Raw genomic sequence first — 20,956 nt, forward strand, 5'->3', positions numbered from 1 at the left:
AAAAAACACCTGGTTTTAGGTTATGCGGCATCAACATAATAGAAGACTCGGAACCGGCCTGGTTCCCGACGGCAGAACTGCGGGATGTACATGGTATTGTTCCTCACGAACCAACTGATATCGAAGTATCGCTATTCTGTATACGACCGGACGGTTCGGAAGGCTTATGCTGTCCCACGTATCACGGACCACGCGAGAAGCCTTTGGAAGAGGATGAAGAGGAGTAAGCAGACGGGAACTTGGCCGTGTGAGTAGTCCATTAGACAATAAGTGAAATCCAGGTCCTATACACTTGAATGGTGGATCAAGCACCATTGCAAAACACGACGACTATTGTAGTCCGAGAGAGACAATATATTAGATAGACAAGTTCATTGCACCCGCAGGTCGCGGTTTAGCGAAGTTCGGAATGGAGCACATTCAAATTATTTAGAGACTATCAAGTAAAGAGATTAGAATAATGCAATGATCTTACGGAAAATGCTCGTCAAATATTCTCCGCTGTTCCAAAAAATGCAGCGTTATGGTAAAATTTCGCAGATAAACTTCTTTTAATAGTTAGTACAATATTTTCGAATATTTTAACTAAGTTAGACTCACTTTTGGGTCATTTATAGGAGATTTTTAACCTGCATGGCTCACTTTTTGCCATTTTTTTAAATGTTCACCCCTTTTTTGTCACAATTTAGAAACATTTTAAACCTATTTGAACCATGTGTCTCTTTGAAAGTTTCAAACCTTTCTTACAATTAAATGTTAGAGCAAAATAGTGTTTTTTTTTCAATATAAATCTTTTTTTTTATTCAAACATAGAAAAAAACTTTTGGTTCAAAGTTGCTGCAACAATGCGGATCAACTTTTTCCTCAATGAACAAAGATAAAAAAAGTTAGGCATCTGATTTCATCGAAAATTTTGGTTACCTAATTTTTAATAACATGGAAATAATCATATGTAACAACTTCGTAGAAGAAAGTTTTTCTCTAGAATATTGCTATCGAAATCTAGATCAAAATTTCCCTCTGCACTCGGTTTCTGGACCATTGTGTATTGGATTTCAAAATGGCCAAATGAAAGTGATTCTAACTTTAGAACACTTTCATCCCGAGTCACACAGGGTACGTTCGACTAGTATTAAAAGAAGAATGCACATGAAATGTGGTCTTATGGCTGCAAATAACAGTCATAGGAAGTAGGAATTACAGCACAAATTTCACTACCGTCTGCAAATCGTGCATGTGCAATACAAGATGTAAGAAGAATGGCATCACATGGTATTGGTGCATGTGATGGTATCAGTGACTAACATATAACAAGTGATACGAGATTAAGAAAGACTAGAGATATGGAAATCGCTAAGATACTCGTTGACTGGGTGCCATTCAACAAGTTAAACAACAATTTAATTGTCGGTGTCATAGCTGAAACACTTTCATTTCAAACCTAGATTCGCTCTAATTTCGCACAACGTGTCCAATCACGAAACTATGTAATCTCGAGATAATATAGTTTCGTGATTTACTTCAACTTCTTTATTATTTATGATAAGTATTCTAATAAATCAGTACGCCTCAAACTGTCTTGCAGTACGGTCTTATTTTACCAAAAGCTCGAGGCTTATTCTTAGTCTACCAAGATGTATTGGAAATTTACCAAGATGTTTTGGAAATTTTCCGCGCTTTCAGCAGGTTAAAAGTAATGAGTACAACCAAAACAAACTGTAGTCAATACTATTCATGAAAGTAATTAAAAGTCTTTCAATACTGTTCAGGTGTCACCAACATCTCCTGTAGCTAGTGTGTCCGTGGATAATACTTCAAATTGAAACAGCCTTTTGTGTTTGGTGTAGAAGAGTCTGCCAGTTGTGATTTGGGTAGTCCCACTCCTAAGAAGATGGACTACAAACAACAATCCTTAATGTTATTGTTCGCTGTGGTGTACAGTAACTAGAAGAAAGCTCTTTAAATTTGTTGGTGAGAATTTTCAACAGATGCTTTTAAAAAAAGTTGCAAAGTTAAAAATGTTTAAGTCACTCCAATAATAATACATGAAAAGAATCTAGCTTAAGCATCAAGTTATTGGCCAATTAGTTTAGGTACTCTCATCTATAAACAAACTTTTTGAGAAAGAAATCAATTTTTGGAAACGGAAGTCTGAATTTCGCCAAGGGTTTTCAACTAATCATCAGTTACTTAGAGTAACTAATAAATCTGAAGGCTGTTCGTCTAGACATCGAAAAGGCATTTGGCAGTGCTTGGCATAAAGGTTTAATAGCTGAAATATCCGCTTTCCGTTTCTCTCTTCACATCACACAAATGATACAAAGTATCACTGACCGCACTCTTCAGATTTTCTATTCAAATGGTAAATTTGATAGAGCTGATGTACCTCAAGGAACTATGTTGGGCCTAATCTTAAATGATGTTTTTACTTGTGATCTTGCTGATTTATATTCAGAATGTGGGAAGTATTCATTCTGAGACGGTACAAGCATTTTCGTAAATGGAAAAAGCCTTCCTGTCATGTGCAGTCGGCTGAAAAAAAGTCTAAATATATTTTCATCAAACTTGCAGAAATGGAATGCACCTAATGCAGCAGTTCTCTACCTTTTTTGGTCCGCGTACCGCTTGGCGATATTTTCCAAATCAATTGTACTCCTTGGCTTGGAATGTTCTCGCAGCGTAGGAGAGAGTAGTGGTAGATCATGTTGTGGTAGTCTAATTAAGGTTTCAAATTGAACTATGGTTGTTTGATTGCTACAGTCATGTTTTAAGAACAAGATTGAACAACAAATGAAGTATTATGAAGAAAAATTGTTTTGTCTGTCATTACTGATTTTTCTTTTGCGTACCCCCTGAAGGCTTTCGAGTACCCCCAGTGGTACGCGTATTCCAGGTTGAGAACCGCTGACCTAATGCATCAAACACAGCAATTATTTTTGCTCATATGCCAAAAGCTAATTTCTCAAACCCACCTATAATTGTAAGGATGGACGGTGCTAATTGGTCTTATCAAGTTGAATACTTAAAGCTAAATTTTGATAAGAATCTTACTTTCAAAGACCAATCTTTATATCCATCATCTTCCTACGTAACTACATTTCGGCCAAAAAAAAGACGAAGACACAGTTTTGCGCAATTCATGCATTGATTCAGACATTAACCGAAGTTGAAGAGGTTTATTGTATGCCTCATAAGGTGGACGGGTTGAATAAGGGAAAGTGATGCTCCATAAACTTTGATCACTGTGATGGAGCTTACTAAGGATTACTGTTTGCTAGATCCATAGCACCTTTCAATTGCTGACTCCAGTTTTGTTCCTCAGGAACCGTGTAACTTCCATCGTCTTCGTGACAAAGTGTGCCTACTTAACCCTCTAGTGCCCAAGTTAATTTCTAGACGGGTTTCTGTAAAATCATTATGAATAAACACTTTTTACGTATTTATTGAAGCTTTTTAGAGGGTTGACTGGAGCCCGCCAAATGGCGGCATTGGGCACTAGAGGGTTAATGGTCCCGGCAGCAATATGGTCCTCGATAAAGTAGTGCTTGAAGTCGATATATTGTTGGCTAGCCCGGTACCAGATCTGCTCGTGTCTTGCAATTGAATTCCTCTAGAATTTCGGCCAACCAGATTGCTTCGAATACAACTGCGCTCCAATGTTGTTTGTTGGAACCTTCACATGTAACTCACTGGTAGTACAGATCAGGGCGGACACATAACATCAAACACATAGTGCTGCCCATCAGGTCTCGATATGGATCAACTAAAGTTCTTTTGTTCTCGTAACTCTCTGTCTTGATCCTCTACGCGATTCAAAGGGGCTCGAGAGTATCGCCGAAACGCGCACGTAGCACATCACTTGCGCCATGGTGCCCTAGATCAGTCGAGTCAATTTATCGGGAAATCCGTTGTCGTGCATGATCTGCCATAGCTGTTCTCGATCGACTTAATCATAGGCCGCCATGAAATCGATGAAAATGTGATGTGTGGGTACGTTGTATTCGCAACTTTTGTGCAAGATCTGTTGCATTGAGAAGATCTGGTTCGTGATGGCACGGGCCTCCTTGAAGCAAACTTAGTACTGGCCCAAGAAACTCCTGGTTAAAGGTGATATACGACGGAACAGGATCTGTGAGAGTATTTTGTAGGCGGCATTTATTAGCGAGATACTGCGGTAGTTGCGGCGCTCCAGTTTGTCGCCCTTTTGAAGATGGGGCAGACGACTCCCTCCATCCACTCGTCAGTCAGTTTTTCCTTCTCCCAAACATTTGAAATGATCCATTGCAGCGCTCTAGCCAGCACCTCTCTCCATGCTCACAAAGAACTGCATGAACATCGGTGGCTAGTACTCGGTCATCTACTGCTGGTGCTCCTAGGTCAGTTCCTGCTCCGCTCCTGTTAACTGTTTCGTCATCCAAGTGTTCATCGAAGTACTCTTCATACCTGTCGACCACGATGACACCCCGTTAAGCATACAGACGCGAGGCATACGGGCGCGAGGCATAGTACGCTAGGCATAATGGACGGCAGGCATACGGACACGTGGCATATGGACGCGAGGCCGAATGGACCCGAGGCCAAATGGACCCGAGGCCAAATGGACCCGAGGCCAAATGGACCCGAGGCCGAATGGACCTAAGGCCGAATGGACGCAAGGCCGAATGGACGAGAGGCCGAATGGACGCAAGGCCGAATGGACGCGAGGCCGAATGGACGCGAGGCCGAATGGGCGCAAGACCAAGGGGAAGTGATGCGGAATACGTTATTATCGTCATCATTATCATAGCCTTCTTTTAACAGCATGTATTTCGCTTCAAAGTGTCATTTGGAAAGCAATACACTCGCGGCCTTCGGCCGACTCGCTGCTCGAGCGAATGCTGTCCTTACTCGCTAACGCTCGTTCGGAATTAACTAAGGGAAAGAAACTCTGTTTGAGTAGACCTAGCACACCAATAGATCAGTTGTTTGAGTGCGAGAGGCCGCCGCTTCCGACGGCAGATCGGCGGCCGGCTTTGACTGCGAAAACCACGGCGGCTTAGTGCCGCCTCGTTTCCTTGCCCTCGATTATGCGTCTTCGCCGCATGATTTCAAGAAAAGTATTATGCCCAACTTAACCGTTATGTACTCGGCAATTTTAACACACGTAAGTACTCGGCAGGGTACCCGGGTACCCACCAAAATGAAATGCTTCTTACTTTTTCAATTCTTGACCTATTTTCGATCTCGACCAGTCAAAAGATTGGAAAATTTGTCTTTTTTTATTATAAGGGACCTAAAGAGCCATTGGTCCCCATATAGTTTTCGTAAATCCGGATTTTCAGGACCATGTTCAAAATCGGGAATCTGCTGCGAAATGGCCATTTCGGACAACTTATCAAATGGACTTATCAAAATGAATGAAAATCAACTCCTGGAGTGGTTTCATGATTTTCGATACCAATGTTGGTCGTTTTTTTCGACAATTGTACTAATTTGTCTCACCGGAACATGCTCTCGAAGATCCGGATTTACAGGAACCAGATGTAGTCACTGGCTCATGTCGGTCTCGGATTCTAAGAGTAGACAGATTTTTCAATCTTTTGACAGACCAAGATCGAAAATCGGACAAGAAATGAAAAAGTAGGAAGCATTTCATTTTGTGGGTACCCGGGTACCCTACCGAGTACTTATGGGGTAAAAAAACCGAAGCCTTCCCCTTCGAACCCCCCCCCCCCCCCTCTGCTGCTATAAACAGTCTGATGATGGGATATGGTTTATTTCCACTAGTTAGGAGCATTCCCCAAGTTTCAGGTGACTGGATTGAGGTTATCCTTGTTTTTTAAAACATTAAAGTCTGAAAAGGTACCCGGGTATCCTGCCGAGTACATAACGGTTAAACTCTTTAGGAATATATTCACACCTGAACTACATAATTGAATCTCATGCGATCGTACAACATCGAATTCGGCCTCGCGTCCATTCGGCCTTGCGTCCGTTATTCCTTGTGGCAGTATGCCTCGTATCCATTATGCCTCACATCCAATATGCCTCGCGTCTGTATGCCTAGCATACTATGCCTAACATCCATATGCCTAGCGTCCATATGCCTCGTGTCCCGTCCCCGTCGACCAGCTAGTTGACATCGGTGTGAAGGTTCTTATCCGCGTCGTTGCACATGTCGTATTGTGGCACTGGCACGGTACAGCTGCTTCAGCTCCTCATGTTCATGGTCCTCCTGCTCGCGCTTCTTTCGTCTGAGAATCGTGGTCATGTCGTTCCGTGCCCGTTTATAATTGGCCTTGTTCTCTCTCGTTGACCTGCCCAGGTAAACCGCCCAGGTTTTGTCTTCCACCGCCTTCTCGCACTTCCCATCATACCAGTTCTTTCAGCCATTCGGTGCTTCCACTCCTAATCGCCGTCACGGTCTTTCCGATAACTGTGCGAATGCTGCACCAGCCGTCTTCGAGACGTGGGTAGTACCGCTTCGAGCTGTTACGCGTATTCCTCCGCAGCCTTTGAGTCCCGAAGCTGATTGATGTTGAGCCGCGGGGTTCGACGATGTCGCACGTGGTATACAGTCAATATTTACTTTACGAACTAATTTCATTTTTTGTCATATTGACTTACATTTTAAGTTTAGTAAAGCGGGCAATGTATGTAGTTTCGCGGGAATGCGAAGATGAACGGGAATAGAAGGTGTGACTAGACTTAGAAAAAATTTCCCTCGTCCAGACGGGACTCGAACCCGCAATCTCCGTTGTCTCCGGCAAGGTGTTTTGGCCAATTAAACTACTGGGTAAGGTTAACTCTTCCTAAGACCAATGTCGAATCACCCTCTACTATTGTGTTCCCGCATCTCAGCACGCCGCGATGAAACTGCACACGCTGCCCTGTGGAAGTTTATTTCTGTAACTGAGAGAGTGGTCTCTTTACGTACACTATTATATCTACAGCGACGCAAGCGATGAGGCACGTCAGTTGGTGGCCAACTCCCATGGAAGGCGTATCACGGAAGAGCTCCGTTGTGCTAATTTTACTTTACGAACTAATTTCATTTTTTGTCTATTGACTTACATTTTAAGTTTATAATAAGTAATTATACATAGTGTGCGTAAAGAGACCACTCTCTCAGTTACAGAAATAAACTTCCACAGGGCAGTGTGTGCAGTTTCATCGCGGCGTGCTGAGATGCGGGAACACAATAGTAGAGAGTGATTCGACATAGGTCTTAGGAAGAGTTAACCTTACCCAGTAGTTTAATTGGTCAAAACACCTTGCCGGAGACAACGGAGATTGCGGGTTCGAGTCCCGTCTGGACGAGGGAAATTTTTTCTAAGTCTAGTCACACCTTCTATTTCCGTTCATCTTCGCATTCCCGCGAAGCTACATACATTGCCCGCTTTACTAAACTTATACAGTCAATAGTTTTAAGAGCAAAGATATCGCAACTAGGTAGTAGTCCGAGCCAATATCCGCACCGCGATTGGTGCGTACGTTTGTAATGCCTGAGAAGACCCAGCCGTCAATGAGAACATGGTCAATTTGGTTTGCTGTACGTTGGTCAGATGGTTTTGGGGATGTGCTTTCAGGGAAAGAAGGTACCTTGGACTGTCAGTCCTCGAGAAACTGCGAAGTTGACGCATTGCTAGCCGTTGTCGTTCGCCACGGTGTGCAGGCTGTATATGTCTTCCTTACCCATTTGAGCGTTCATGTCCCCGATGACGATCATGATGTCTCTACGCGAGCAACTATCGTCGAGTTTCTCCAGCGGTGCATAGAATGCTTCTTTATCTACATCGGGTCTTCCTTCGTGAGGGCAATGCACTTTGACAATAGTGTAGTTGTAGAACCGGCCTTTCATTCTCAGCAAACACAACCTGTCACTGATCGTTCAGCGAAATTCAGTTCTATGTACCGAGCTTCCAATCGTCGTACTTATTTCGTCGCCTAGGTCGATGCCGATAGTTCCAGTTCGTATTCAATTCTTGATTGGTCGATTTTTTTTTTGATTTTTTGGCATGCTGCCTTACTAGAGCTGCGGATGCCTAGTCTCTCGACGAGGCTGCTGTCTTGGCTGTAGCTGGCGAGACACCGTATTTCATAATTCAGCCATCCGCTCTCGGTTAGACGCTGCTTGAGCCGCCCCTAACATGAAAAACAAAGGCTCAGGCAAGCTGCCCTCCTAAAAAACAGGCATGGTATTCCCAGTTAAACTAAGTGTTTTTTTGCTGCTTACGTTGGTCTCCAGCGAATGCGGCGGTTTTTTTTTATCATTGCTATGTACCCTGTGCAAAGGCTTCGACTCGTTGCTCAGCAACCGAGTTTTCGTCACTTCGTTTGTCAGCTCGTTTTCCATGAGGCGATCATACACTCTCTTCAAGTGTGGAATCAGCCACCCGAAGATTGCGGAGTCTTGAACTGGAGACGATCGATCTACTTCCGAATTTTCTACAGTTAAGCACCATTTAAAATGACGTGTTCTATAGGAATAAACTAGATTTAAACGCTGCACAGAGGAAGGAGCTTGGCTGACCACCTAGATTATGGTATTTCCTATGTAAAATAGGTCAATTAATCCATTGGTGACGGTTTCTTCCCGCGCAGGGTCTATTTTGCCTCTGTTCACCCTAAATTTACGTGATTTGGGGTTTCCTTTGTTGTAGTTACGAATCCCGCTGATATTTTGACCAAAAATTAACAAACCCACGAACAAATTACCGGTGGACTAAATAGAGATGGTTTCATTTTTTTTTTCGTTATTTTGTTAGCAACAATGAAGGTGAGGGCCAACGGCAAAACGATTTTTAACAGAGATATTAAAATAAAAGGACTCGATTCAGCTTCCATTATTGCTATAACGGTTGAACAATAATAACAAAAACTTATTTTTGTAAAAAATTCTTGCAATAAAATTTTATAAAAATTCATTGAGTTGGTTTACAACTTTAAATATTTACAACTTTAAATATTAAACTTGAAAGTGCAAAAACGCCGAATTTTTAAAAGATCATTGGAGTTTATATAAATCATTTTGGCTTCCAACATTTGGTTTTAATGAGCTTTTGAATATATTCAGTTTTGGTTTGAAATATATTATAAAGGATGTAAGGAAGTATAATAACACAATCAAACATTTTCTTCATCGCAAAATCATTGTTAAAAAATCTTATTTAGTAACGAAATCTGATATTTTAAATCCTACGAGTACAAAAAGTGAGATATATCAGTAGGTATCATCGCTTATTAAATTTACTTTTCATTGATGCAATGAAGAGCAATAAAGGTATGGTGATGCACGATGCTCGTCATGAACTGAGAGAGATATTTAGTTGCGCGGTCGGAGTTCAGAATAATATACGGTGATTGGTTTAATTGTTCTGAAATTTGCAAGAACCAATCAACCACGTTGAAAACGTACGACGAACTTTGAAGAGCATGAATAACTTGCATCATGATGTGTATGAACATTCGCTACATAGGGTAACCGCTCCATTATCCATCTCAACAGCTAGCTGCACTATAGCTTCATCTTACTTCTCTCATTTATCCAACTCACCGTCAAATTTCTACAAATTTTTGAAAGTAAGTCTATTTGCTTATCGATTTTATCAAGTGATTGAAAGCTTTACGTTTGAAATATGGTAAAATTTGACGATAAAATGATCAAAGAGGCGCGATGCGATGAATATAGGTACTGAGTTGAATATAGGAGCGATTACCCTAGCATAGTGACTTTCGTACAGAACTGTGATTTCGATTTATACGAACGATCAAAGGTAACCTTGGAATTGAATGTGAAAGCTCTTCTTTGAATTTGAATTTCCATCATTTTCAATTTTTTAGTACATTTTCCCAACTTTTTTTTGCGTGTAAACTCGACGCACGCAAAAAATCATGCAAATTTGTCAAGCCGTTCCCGAGGTATGCGATCGCAAACGAACAGAAATTGATTTTTATTAATCAAATAAACATAATCATATGACAATCCACGTATTAATAAGTTAGCGATTAGCGAAAGTTCCGTTAATATGGGTTTAGCGTTTAGCGTTTAGCGATTATCGAGTCAAATTTTCCAGTTAGCACATTAGCGATTAGCGTCGCTAAGCCACTGGTAATATTCAATATTAAAAAACGTGGACATTTTCAATGTTTAAAGATCCAGAAAATCACATAGAAATCGTTTCACTTACTTGCGGACTATGGAAATGAAATAAAATTTTTACGTCGGAAATGCTATATTTCAGGTTGCCAGCCCAGCGGCTATTATTTAGTGGTAATTTGAATCCCGTTTTCCTCACTGTGCTCTGTGTATATATTTAAGTAACAAAGCCTAAAACTCGGTAGCACAGTATACAAATTTTATACAGGCATCAACAACAGAAAATACGAATGCCTTGTTTAGTTATATATTTCTTGAGAATAAATATAATTTTCCGAAGAATATTTTTGCATGTATATTTCTTCACAAAACTATATCCGTCCTCTAAAACTCGATTTGTAGAGAGGTTTACGCTTACAAAAAAAAAAGGTATTAAAACTGTTCAAATATGTTTTTGGAAATCTTTAAGTTTTTATCATGTTTTCTAACAGTATCTAGAACAGTATCTAGAGTACAGTACATATCTTTGGTATAAATCTTATGAAAATAAATACAATCCGCTAATTTGAAGCCTTTTCAAAATAACGAGTGTTCATAACGTAGTTTTCATACGAATTTTGGTAATATCTAAAGTTTTTTTTCAAATGCATGTCGAATCTTCATCGAGAAAATAAACGCGAGCGAACCGTTTCGATCAAATGGGAGATGAAGGATAAGAATTAAAAAGAATAACGTTTTGCGTTGGTACGAATTTGTCGAACAATCGCCGTAATTCGTTTGGTTGCTTGTTTATATATCAGTTATGAAGTTTGTTTCACAACCAACGTTTGGATACCCAAACTTATTGAATATTTTAACTGGCAATGGAAATATTTGACAAGCATATTCTAGTAAGCTAGCAGCAGCACAGCTAAATCATACCATAGTTACATAAACTATTACTAGATTGAATGCTAAGATGTAAATGTTGATTGTAGTGTGAACTATCAGAATCAAAAGTTAAAGTTAAGCACAAAGCTATTATATCTATTGCCAACCAGTAAACATTAAAAGTAAACCGGTGCGAGTATGTTCTACCAAATATCCTTATATCAATAGGTGGACCCACAAGTGCCCATCTCATATCAGCTAGAATGCACAGTGAAAAAAAAATGCAAGAACGGAAAAATCCCTCGAACTAAGACTATACACCACCATAACGAATCAAAGCCAAACATTTTAGACCTTTACATAGTACGTAATACGTAAGACTAGTGTGAACACGAAATTGGTTTCTCTTGATTAACAGCCGAACAATAATATGATTACCGAGCGTGATAAAGTGACAGTGTTTAACAGTTAGAAAACAGTTAGAAAACAGTTAGAAAACAGTTTTGTTTTTCGTTTAAAAATACACTCAAACGTCAGAGCAAGTAGCTGTGAAAAAGATGCAAACGAAAAACTTGAAAAAAAAAAATAAAACAATGGGAATCTTAAAACTGATCATATTTATAATCGAACGTACAGAAATTATTATACAGCATTAAATCGCACACATTCTTAGTAAAATAGAGAGGAGATGAAAAGACGACTGTTTAAAGGCAATATACCTGTATAAATTTACATATACATATAAAAATACGTATATTTAAAGCAGATCAAACAAAAAAACTATTAGATGTATATGATTGCCAACACAGGTAAGGATTAACTATTAACGTGGCTGTTTCGATTTTACTCCTAGAAAACGAGCAGGGGTTGATTAGCTGCAAGCGTTTAAACACCTGCTGTAATAAGTTCAATATATCAATGTTTTGAGAATTCTATAAATCATTCACAAACACAAAACGTTTCAACTGACGCCAGGTTATTAAAATTTCTGTCCCCCTCCGAAGTAGGTTTCCTATACTGTTAAGTAACACACCTGTTAAGTGATTAACCGATTCCGTCTTTCTGTGATGCCATAGAAGCTAATGTTGTTGTTGATTACTGTAATTTTTACGTTAGCACGTGCACCGGCTAGGGTTGATGAGGAGACAACTTGTTAAACTGTTTAGCGACGGGCCACTTATCCCGAGGCCTGCCCGTCTGTCAGTGTGTGTGTGTGGTTGTGCTAATAAGATTACTTTCCAAACGCGACTATCGTTGACTAGCGTCCACCGTAACCGAGCATGGCTAAGTGTTATCATAATTATGCACGCCTCCCTTTTTACGTATATGAAGTAAACCTTACCCCTTTGATTAGATTTAACCTAGTTTTTTGCAAATCTGATCGATTGGTTTACATCCTGAAAGCTGAAACTGTCGAAGATAATATGAAACTAATTTTAGGAAAATGTCGGCACGATCCACAACGGGTGAAGGCAAAATGAGGCTGGTGGTAAATATGTGGAAAATTAGTATACTATAAAAGAAACATTTGTTTTAGTAGTCGATGAGCCGAAGAAGACAATAACAAAGTTAATCTATATGTACAGGATACAATAATAATTAGCCTTTTCCTAGCATTACCTAGCGCAAGCAGAATCTCATCGAACAAAAACATTGAAAAAATCATGTCGTGTCTCAACTGTCATCAACGCTAGAGTGACTTGAAACTGAAACAGTTAGTGGACTATACCGGAAGATTGTGATTTACGTTGTTGTACTATTTTAATCTTGTTGCAGCACTACAGAAACAAAAAAAACACAACATAAAGGGAAATAAAGTCATACATTGTCGAAAATGAAAGGATAAAAATGAGTTTTTTTTACCTTCTCGCTATCTATATTTTATGGAAAATTTTGATATTCACACTCACTACAATTTTTTTCGGAAAACATTCGAATCATTGAAAAAAAACAAACTGCTTAAAAGCTTACTGTTGAAAGCTTTGGCACGAGAATGAATATAGTTTTTGTTTATTAATTATTTATTTATCATTTATTTATTTATCATCAGACCGACATCGGTCTCCATGAATGCTAGGTGAGGAAAAGCTCACTTGAGGTGGTTGCAAGGACCTTCCTCAAATGTGCACAAAAACCTCACCATCTTTTAGTATACAACATATAATAAAAACTAAAAAAAAACAATACATCAGAATGATTAAAACAAATTATTAGTAAGTAATCTACGGCGATACACGAATGAAGATTCATTAGAATTGAACAATCCGCTGAACTCGTTGATTTGGCGAATCATAGATGTGATTGGAGAGTTTGCAGCGTACTGTGTTGATTGGAATCCCACCTGTAGCATAGCTCTGGGTCGTAGCGTTCTGGATGGTGCATAGAACCCGATTTCTTCTCAAAGGTCAGGAGCATCAAATTCAGCAGTTACCAACTTGCAGACAAATACGGTTTGTGACACTCGACGGCGTTGATCCAGAGTTTTTATGCCCAACAGGCGGCAGCGGTCTTCGTACGGAGGCAAGTTCAGTGGATCATTCCAAGCAAGAATCCGCAAAGCATACCGAACGAATTTGCGTTGGACACTTTCTAGTATGTTTATCCAAACTGCTTGATATGGCCACCAAACAATACTGGCGAATTCCAACGTTGAACGAACAAGTGCACAGTACAGCGTTTTAAAGCAGAGCGGGTCTGTAAATTCACGAGCGATTTTAAAAATAAAACCGAGATGACGATTTGCTTTGTCGATAGTAGCAGTGATTTGGGGTTTGAACGAGAGTTTTTCATCCAGTATCACAAGATCTTTCATCATCCAAGATCTTTCACTTGTTCTACTCTTTTCAGTTTTATACCAGCCATCTCGTAATCGTAGGGCACAGCATTTCTAGTACGATGGTAGCTAATAACATAGCATTTCTCAATACTCAATAACAAGCTGTTTCGAGAGCACTAGTCACCGAACAGGTTTAATAAGTTTTGCAACTCCTTGCAGTCCTCATGGCACCTGACAACTGAGAATATTTTCAAGTCGTCAGCAAAAAACATTTTTCCTCCGGAATTGAGCAGCAGTGCCGCATCGTTAATAAAGATGGGAAATAACAGTGGTCCAAGATTACTGCCCTGCGGTACTCCTGAACAATTTGAAAACATGGCAGAATTACAGTCTCCAATGCGTACAAACAATTCTCTATGCACAAGATATGATTCCATCCATTTACAGAAGCGCACAGTACAGCCAAGTTTCTCTAACTTGGATAAGAGAATGGAATGATTGACCGTGTCAAACGCGGCTTTTAAGTCAGTATACACTGTATCAACTTGAGATTTAGAGCCAATATTCTCAATACAAAGCGATACGAATTTCACGAGATTGGTTTCCACCGAGCGACCTCGGAAAAATCCATGTTGTTCTTTGCATTATAACTGCGACACGCAGCGAAGAGTGTGTTGTTAATAAGAGTCTCGAACACTTTAGATTCTGCGCGCAAGGAAGTAATTCCCCTATAGTTTGCAACGTTACACTTATCTCCTTTTTTAAAGACTGGAAACATGGATGATTTCTTCCAAGCAACGGGAAAGCATTGTTGTTGTAGAGAAGCATTGAACAGCCAAGTTAGTGGAGCTGCTAGGATATCGGAGCATTGTTTCATCAGAGCTGCAGGAATTATCCCCGGTCCAGGCGAAAAAGATGATTTTATACTCTCAGTGGCGCGTATCACTGACTGCTCGCTCACATCAAAAATATCCATGTTTAAAACTGAATATGGCACATCCCTCAAGGCTTGTTCTCTTTGTTAAGCAGTGACTGTTTCGCTACTTAATACGCTAGCAAAGTGTTTTGCAAATAAGTTGCACTTGTCATTTGGCGAAACGGCACACACGTCGTTGAGAGATATAGTCAAGGGTAAACCATTCTCTTTCCGTTTGGAGTTAACGAATTTCCAAAAATGTTTGGGATTTCTCCTCAAATTTTGCTGAGTGTGAAGAATATAGCACATATACAGATGCCTTTTGTAATGACGATATTTATTACTAGCAACAGCAAAACTGCGTTTGGTGTTCGGTTCACGTCGACGGGTATATTTTCGAAGGGCTCAATTTACGACAGCAGCAAAACAAATAAATCAATTAGCATCGGAAAACACAGTCAAATATGAGTAAAATATCAGCATGATGACATAGCCTAGAACTGTCACGCAAAGGAATTTTCCTTTTATTTAATCTTACGAAAATGTGGAAAAAATACAAAATTTTCAAATCGTAGAAAATGAGAAAATGCTATTTAAACTATATCGAAATAAAAAACAGAGCTCTAATTAGAACCCACTCATGGTGAGTCCATGTTTCACTTGGCCGGATCCAATCGGCCCGCCGCTTTTTTGTGATGCCCGTGGAGGCTTCTTTTGTGCTTGTTCGAACGCATATGCAATCGCCACTGGTACTCGCCCACGATAGTACGCCGACAGATGTCGCAGTGGAAGGAGGTTTCCTCGTTCAAGCCCTCCCGCGGGTTTGCCTGCTTCGGGAGTGGCTGTTGCGTGGTGGGACTTCGGCCAGCCAGCGTTGCTTCGATGATTTCCTGCGCCGGGCAAGAAACCAACTCTTCCCAGCGGCTAACGTCGGTTGTATCCAAGGCGTACATTGGTGGAACCTAATTTGGTGGAATAGGACGACACTGTATTATATAGCCAACAACCGTGAAAATAGATTCTCTCTCCCCCTCCAATAATAGACTACTTAGATCGGCCTAATTATTGCTGGCTGTGCCCTACCGCAATATATCAATTTCCATTGCACGTGACAGGACTTGGCCTGCTGGCACTCAGTCCTCAGCGGTGAAAGTCCCCGAGGAACGGCTATAAAATTTTATTACCTCTCTCTGCGAGTTCGACAGAAATCGATGATTTATCCACTTAATTTGCTTCTTGGAATAACGCCGCGTCACCAGCTTTAAGTTATCCAAACATTTATGCAGCAGTGCCAAGCCTTCGGGTGGATCCGTTCGCTGGTTCGGTCCTGTGGACTGCATGAACTCCGTTATGAGGCGGTCCTGGTCCCGACCGTACTGGCTCAGGTAGGTGGCGAATTCCTTGAAACCGATACTTTGCAAAATTCCACGGTGAAAATCGTTGTCCCTAAAAGTATGCAAAAAATTATGATTCTATCGATGGCGATGGGATCCATCGCAGGTTGTAGTCGTACTCGAAGGGCTCCACGTATTGCTCGTAAAATCGGCGAATTTCCTCCAGCAAGCCTTGCGCGACCATCGAATCCACCCGGGCATCCAAGCGGGCGTTGAGTGTTTCCTATTTGGGAGAAAAAAAAACAACAAAAAGCTTTGACGAGGCTAAAATAACGCAGTTGATATCTGAGCGGAGAAATTAATTATCGCTTTGCTAGTAGTGGAAATATAGCTCTTCCCTAAACAACGAACCAGAGCGATTTAAAAAAACATGTTAGTTTTAATTCTAGATTTAAAGTTAGCTCGTAGTGGCAGCGAGGATAAAAAATTTTCGTTTAGTTTTTAAGATACCTTTAAAATTATAACACTAGATTTTATTGGCCGTTGAACATTTTTTTGTATTGTGCCGTTTCAAATAAATGTTGTGAACAGAAAAAAAAGGCTCTTTGCTGCACTATATTGTATCATAACACGTGAGTAGTTATACATTCACCAAAGGTTCATCTTTCACCGTTTGTTGTAGAATCAATAATAACATACGACCTTATCCGCATGATTATTTGTCTTGTTTCACGGACATTCCGCATTCCACGGCCCGTTTGTTCGCGGTCATCTGTTTTCGGTCTGGTAAATGCAAATTCACATTGTTCTTTTTACCCGAACAGCATGATTAAAAACACTTTAATATATCGAGAAAATCATTAAAAAAATAACCATCCAATAATCTCCGTCGATAAGTACACTGAGTACAGGTATTTACGCAGCAACCCATAAACAAAATTTGTGTTACCGTCAGCTGTGGTGAGATTGTGCCAGTGGGGGTTGTGCCGGTTGTGCCATCCAACCCGTGACTTGTCAGCCATCTCTTCCGGGTCAGAAGAGTAGTCTTTCTTGGTTAAGTATTCGAGGAAACTTATTCAAGAATGTTTGATCTTGTAATAGCTATGAGATGGCTGACAAACAATGGGTTTGTGTGCCACAATCTCACCTCCACAAGCACAATCTCACCTTGCTCTACGGTACATTGGAAAACGTTAATTCTTGTAAGCCAAATATATCATCATCATCACCTCGAACGTGCACGCATCTTTTGTTTTTGTTTATTATTTGCAATGTTTGACAGTTTCGTGTTGTATGAGTTGGCTCGAATAGCTTCTAATGCCTCTAAGATAGGGTAGATTTATCAGCAAACATAACCTTATACTGGTCTGGTGCATCGCTACTCCTAGTTATAATGTAAAGTTTTTGACCAAAGATTTGCTTGAAATCCATATTCACATAGGTTTTGTAGTCCATTAAAATACATCCATTGAATTTCGTCAAACTTCCTCTCACAAACGCTTAGCACGCTTCTAGGCCACCAAATACTGATTCAAGTACCCATTCGGATGTTTACTGGCGCTGTAAGATCTATAGTTGTTTGATAGCTGGTGTTTAACCCTACTTCAGATAGATATGCCAGAATCGGATTTAACGCACCTTTATACCTTCCTCGTTGACTCTAGGTTTCCAGTTCCAGTTTTCTCAAAGGTTCTTCAGAACCCTTAGAACACTTTACGTTGGATTGCGCCTTTTTATCTATAATCAGTAAATTCTAGAGAACAGCAAAAATAAAATGAACACAGATGTTACATCAGACTTCGAACAAAATCCTCATCAAACGTGTTTTTTTTTATTTCAGATTTAGAAGAAATTTACTTGCCAAACACCTGAAAGACCAAACAGTCTCTAGTCCACAATACTCCCCGGAACGATCATTAGGTATTGCTTCGGGGAGCGGCTTTCGTGCTTTATGCATTTTTTTCTAACGCATGTTTGCAACTCTGAAACTACTCGGGAGGCGGCCGCACTAGCAGCTTCGCAGTTGTTTGGGTCTTCACACATCCTCCGCCTAGATTGTCCGGAGTAGTCCAGTTCGCTCACTGTCATCATGTTACTTCACGCGCGCGAAAAGCGAGAAGACATGCTCAGTAGTTTTTTCCGCATCCACGCACTCGGGACACATGGGGAACCAGCGTGTCTGAACTTATGTATATACTGCCGGAAACAACCATGACCCGACAGGGTCTGTGTCAGGTGGAAGCTCACTTCTCCATGGCGCCTCCCGACCGAATACATCGGTGCATTTATCCACCCTTCAGGGAATTGGACCATTCTAGCTGTCATCTGACCATCGAGGATGATATTCTGGTACCTCGCATGCCCATTGTATCCAGGTCCGAATTAAAGCGCTGGGGGCCCGGGGCAAAAATTTCAGTGAAGCCCTTTTTCCTTAAAAAAAATAGTTGGAATTTTTTAACTCTTCACTGGAAGATGACGAGCAAAAAAAAGAGTGGTGACTTTTTTGTCTTCACGTCTGCCCCAGAACTAGGGGGGTCCCTCGTGTCAAAAGGCCCAGGGCATTTGCTCCCTTTGCGTCGCTGAAAGGCATCGTGCCAGACAAGATGCAGATTGTGTCTTATGACGCTATACGATACGCGCTCGAAACCTTTAGGCACTTGAGCCTGTAGGTGCTTTCTAATTCACCACGTAAAATGTTAGCTGGCCCACACTTGTACAACGAAACCGGTTCATGGATGCTCCTAAGCACGAGAACTATGAACGCATTATTCACGTCAACCGTGACGATTGCGCAATAGCGTATTCCCCTTCTCTTGCGCCTGAGTGCAACCTTCACCATCTTGGTGACGGAGGAGATAGTATCCAGCGTGGACCTGCACTTCCGGAAGCCGAACCGCCTGTCTGAAAGAAACAGTCATCCAGGCACCTCTGCATGACTGCCTGGAACAGCCCTGGGGCCGTTCTTATCGACAGCCTGATTGCCAGGTTAGGGATATCATCCGGTTCAGGTACTTTGCTCACCTTTAGAGAGTTGGCTCCCCCTCAACTTCGACTCGGCTGTCGTCGCTCCGACCATCCCTGGTCTATGTCTGAGATACTGGAACGTCGGACGTGAGACTCGATTGCCGGAAGCCAAGGACTTGGCTCGTGGCGTGGAAATAGTCTGTCGATGATACGCTCCAGCATCGCTGGTGATCGCCTTGTAGGTGCCAGCGTACCTGTGGTCTTGGTCAATACGATCCTGTAGGCGTCACCGCACGGATTCGTATTGGCACTCGCATATAACCTATCGAAACAGGCCTTCTTGCTTGCCTTTATCGCTATCTCGTCTCTTTGCCTTGTCGAATACCTCCCAATATTGGCCAGAACTAGGTTGAGCTTTGCCTAAACCTGCAACAAGATATGACCCCTCTGGTCCCCTCTGGATTCCCTATCAACAGCCCAAACGTTGAAGTCGCCCACCCCTACCAGCGGCGTTAAGTCCGTTAGCTCCATAGACAACATGTCGACTCTCTGAACGAACCTTCCGGTAGACCAACGTGGCGGAGCATGGCAACTGCAGTAGAACACTCCGTTTTCAGGACTTATCCGCAACTCAGTTATCGTTTCCGAAAAGGGATATGGTAGGGGTCCGGTACGAAGGCGATTTCCAACAACGACTAAGTGGCTGCTTGATGTAGTAGCTGCTGGGCCGCAAAGCAATGGTTCAGGTTCAGCTGTGTAACTCTTAAACCCGTGGTTTCACAGCCGGTTTACCGCCTGGGCACCTGGGACCTCCAATGAAGTGGTTGGCGTCTCGTTTTCCGGAACATACCATACACTTGGGAGACTTTCCGTAGTCCTTCGCTTTATGACCTGCACCACCACATCGCCTGCCGACTCCTATCAGTTCTCTTTTAGGTTTATGGCTTATTTCTCCCTCAAAGCACCGGAAGCAAATGTCCGGTTGCTGTTGTATGCCCAGGGGGCATACAGACCAACCGAACTATAATTTACCTTCCTTCAATGCCAGGTTAGCATCCGCCGACGCTAGTCGGATGGTAGCTACCAGGGTCCCCGCCGGACCTTTCAGGAGACGTATTGACTCCTTAGCCACCTCTGACCCGCACTTTGCTTTGAGGGTTTGTGTAATGTCGCACCCCTTGGTGATTTCATCCAGGTTTTTGAGCTTGAGAGTCACCTCTGAGGTGAGTGCCCATACTGGCACAACTTTCGCCAGGACCTTCTCGGATACCGTCTTGTAGGTCTTAGCGTCCCTCCGGAGCTCAAGTATCATCTCGCCAGTGCCCGATCGGCGGATACTCCGCACGTCTGCTCCCGGATCCCCCCGTCTGCTGGGTTTCACCCCTCATCTTTTTCAGGACTTCTGAGTACTTAAACCCATCCGTCTTGAGAGTAAGGGTGTCCCCCAATCTTCGCGCCTTTTCGACCTTTTTTGGTCTTTGATATCTGCTTACCCTTTAGAGCTTTAGAGCAAATTGCTTCATTGGTCGGACAGAATGAAATAGCATTCTTCAGCCGGGACCACAAGGCAAGGGTCGTAATTAGAAAGACAGCAGCCACCAAGCAAGTTTCTATCAGATTCCATAGATTGCTTACCTTACCAAACAGTCCCAAGCCGTGGTGTGGCCTTTGCTGTACGTAAGAGTCGTCCCCATTCCACTCGGTCCATGGCTGCAGTTCGCCAGCTCTGCAGTCTGCGTAGGGTCCGCAGGTCGTTTTCCACCTGATTTCAAGACCATCTTAACCGGGCTGTCGTCTGACGAGCAGCTTTATTGTTTTTCAGCCGACCAATCTCGTCCTCCACCTCCAGAAGATCGGGGGCTGGAATTCTGATGTCTTCTGCTCGTGCACCAAGATCAGTTGCCATACCGTCCTCGCGCTCTACTGCATCGCCGTTTAGATGCTCGTCGAAGTGCGCCTCCACCTTTCGATCACCTCACACTCGTCTGTAAGGAGGTTGCCGTCCAAGCTCCTGCACA

At 41.9% G+C, this 20,956-nt stretch overlaps 2 protein-coding genes across 15 annotated transcripts in view; one reads left to right on the top strand and one right to left on the bottom strand.

Annotated features, from left to right (window-relative positions):
- Nucleotides 1-12,797, top strand: part of LOC129718154 (sodium-dependent neutral amino acid transporter B(0)AT3) — a 29,159-nt gene extending 16,362 nt beyond the window's left edge. For all 14 annotated transcript variants that reach the window (XM_055668596.1, XM_055668595.1, XM_055668600.1 and 11 more), the window contains exon 10: nt 20-12,797. In XM_055668596.1, the coding sequence (XP_055524571.1) occupies nt 20-227 (208 nt within the window). In that variant the 3' untranslated portion in view covers nt 228-12,797. The remainder of the gene's footprint in view (nt 1-19) is intronic.
- A 162-nt stretch (nt 12,798-12,959) lies between these two features.
- LOC129718155 (tRNA dimethylallyltransferase) overlaps nt 12,960-20,956 on the bottom strand; it is a 397,419-nt gene continuing 389,422 nt past the window's right edge. Inside the window, exons 5-7 of the mRNA XM_055668610.1 lie at nt 16,154-16,257; nt 15,825-16,086; nt 12,960-15,602 (exon numbers count right to left, since the gene is read on the bottom strand). Coding sequence (XP_055524585.1) covers nt 15,297-15,602; nt 15,825-16,086; nt 16,154-16,257 — 672 coding nt within the window. The 3' untranslated portion in view covers nt 12,960-15,296. The remainder of the gene's footprint in view (nt 15,603-15,824; nt 16,087-16,153; nt 16,258-20,956) is intronic.

The sequence above is a fragment of the Wyeomyia smithii genome, chromosome 1 (genome assembly GCF_029784165.1).
Source record: "Wyeomyia smithii strain HCP4-BCI-WySm-NY-G18 chromosome 1, ASM2978416v1, whole genome shotgun sequence".
In the NCBI taxonomy this organism is placed as follows: Eukaryota; Metazoa; Arthropoda; class Insecta; order Diptera; family Culicidae; genus Wyeomyia; species Wyeomyia smithii.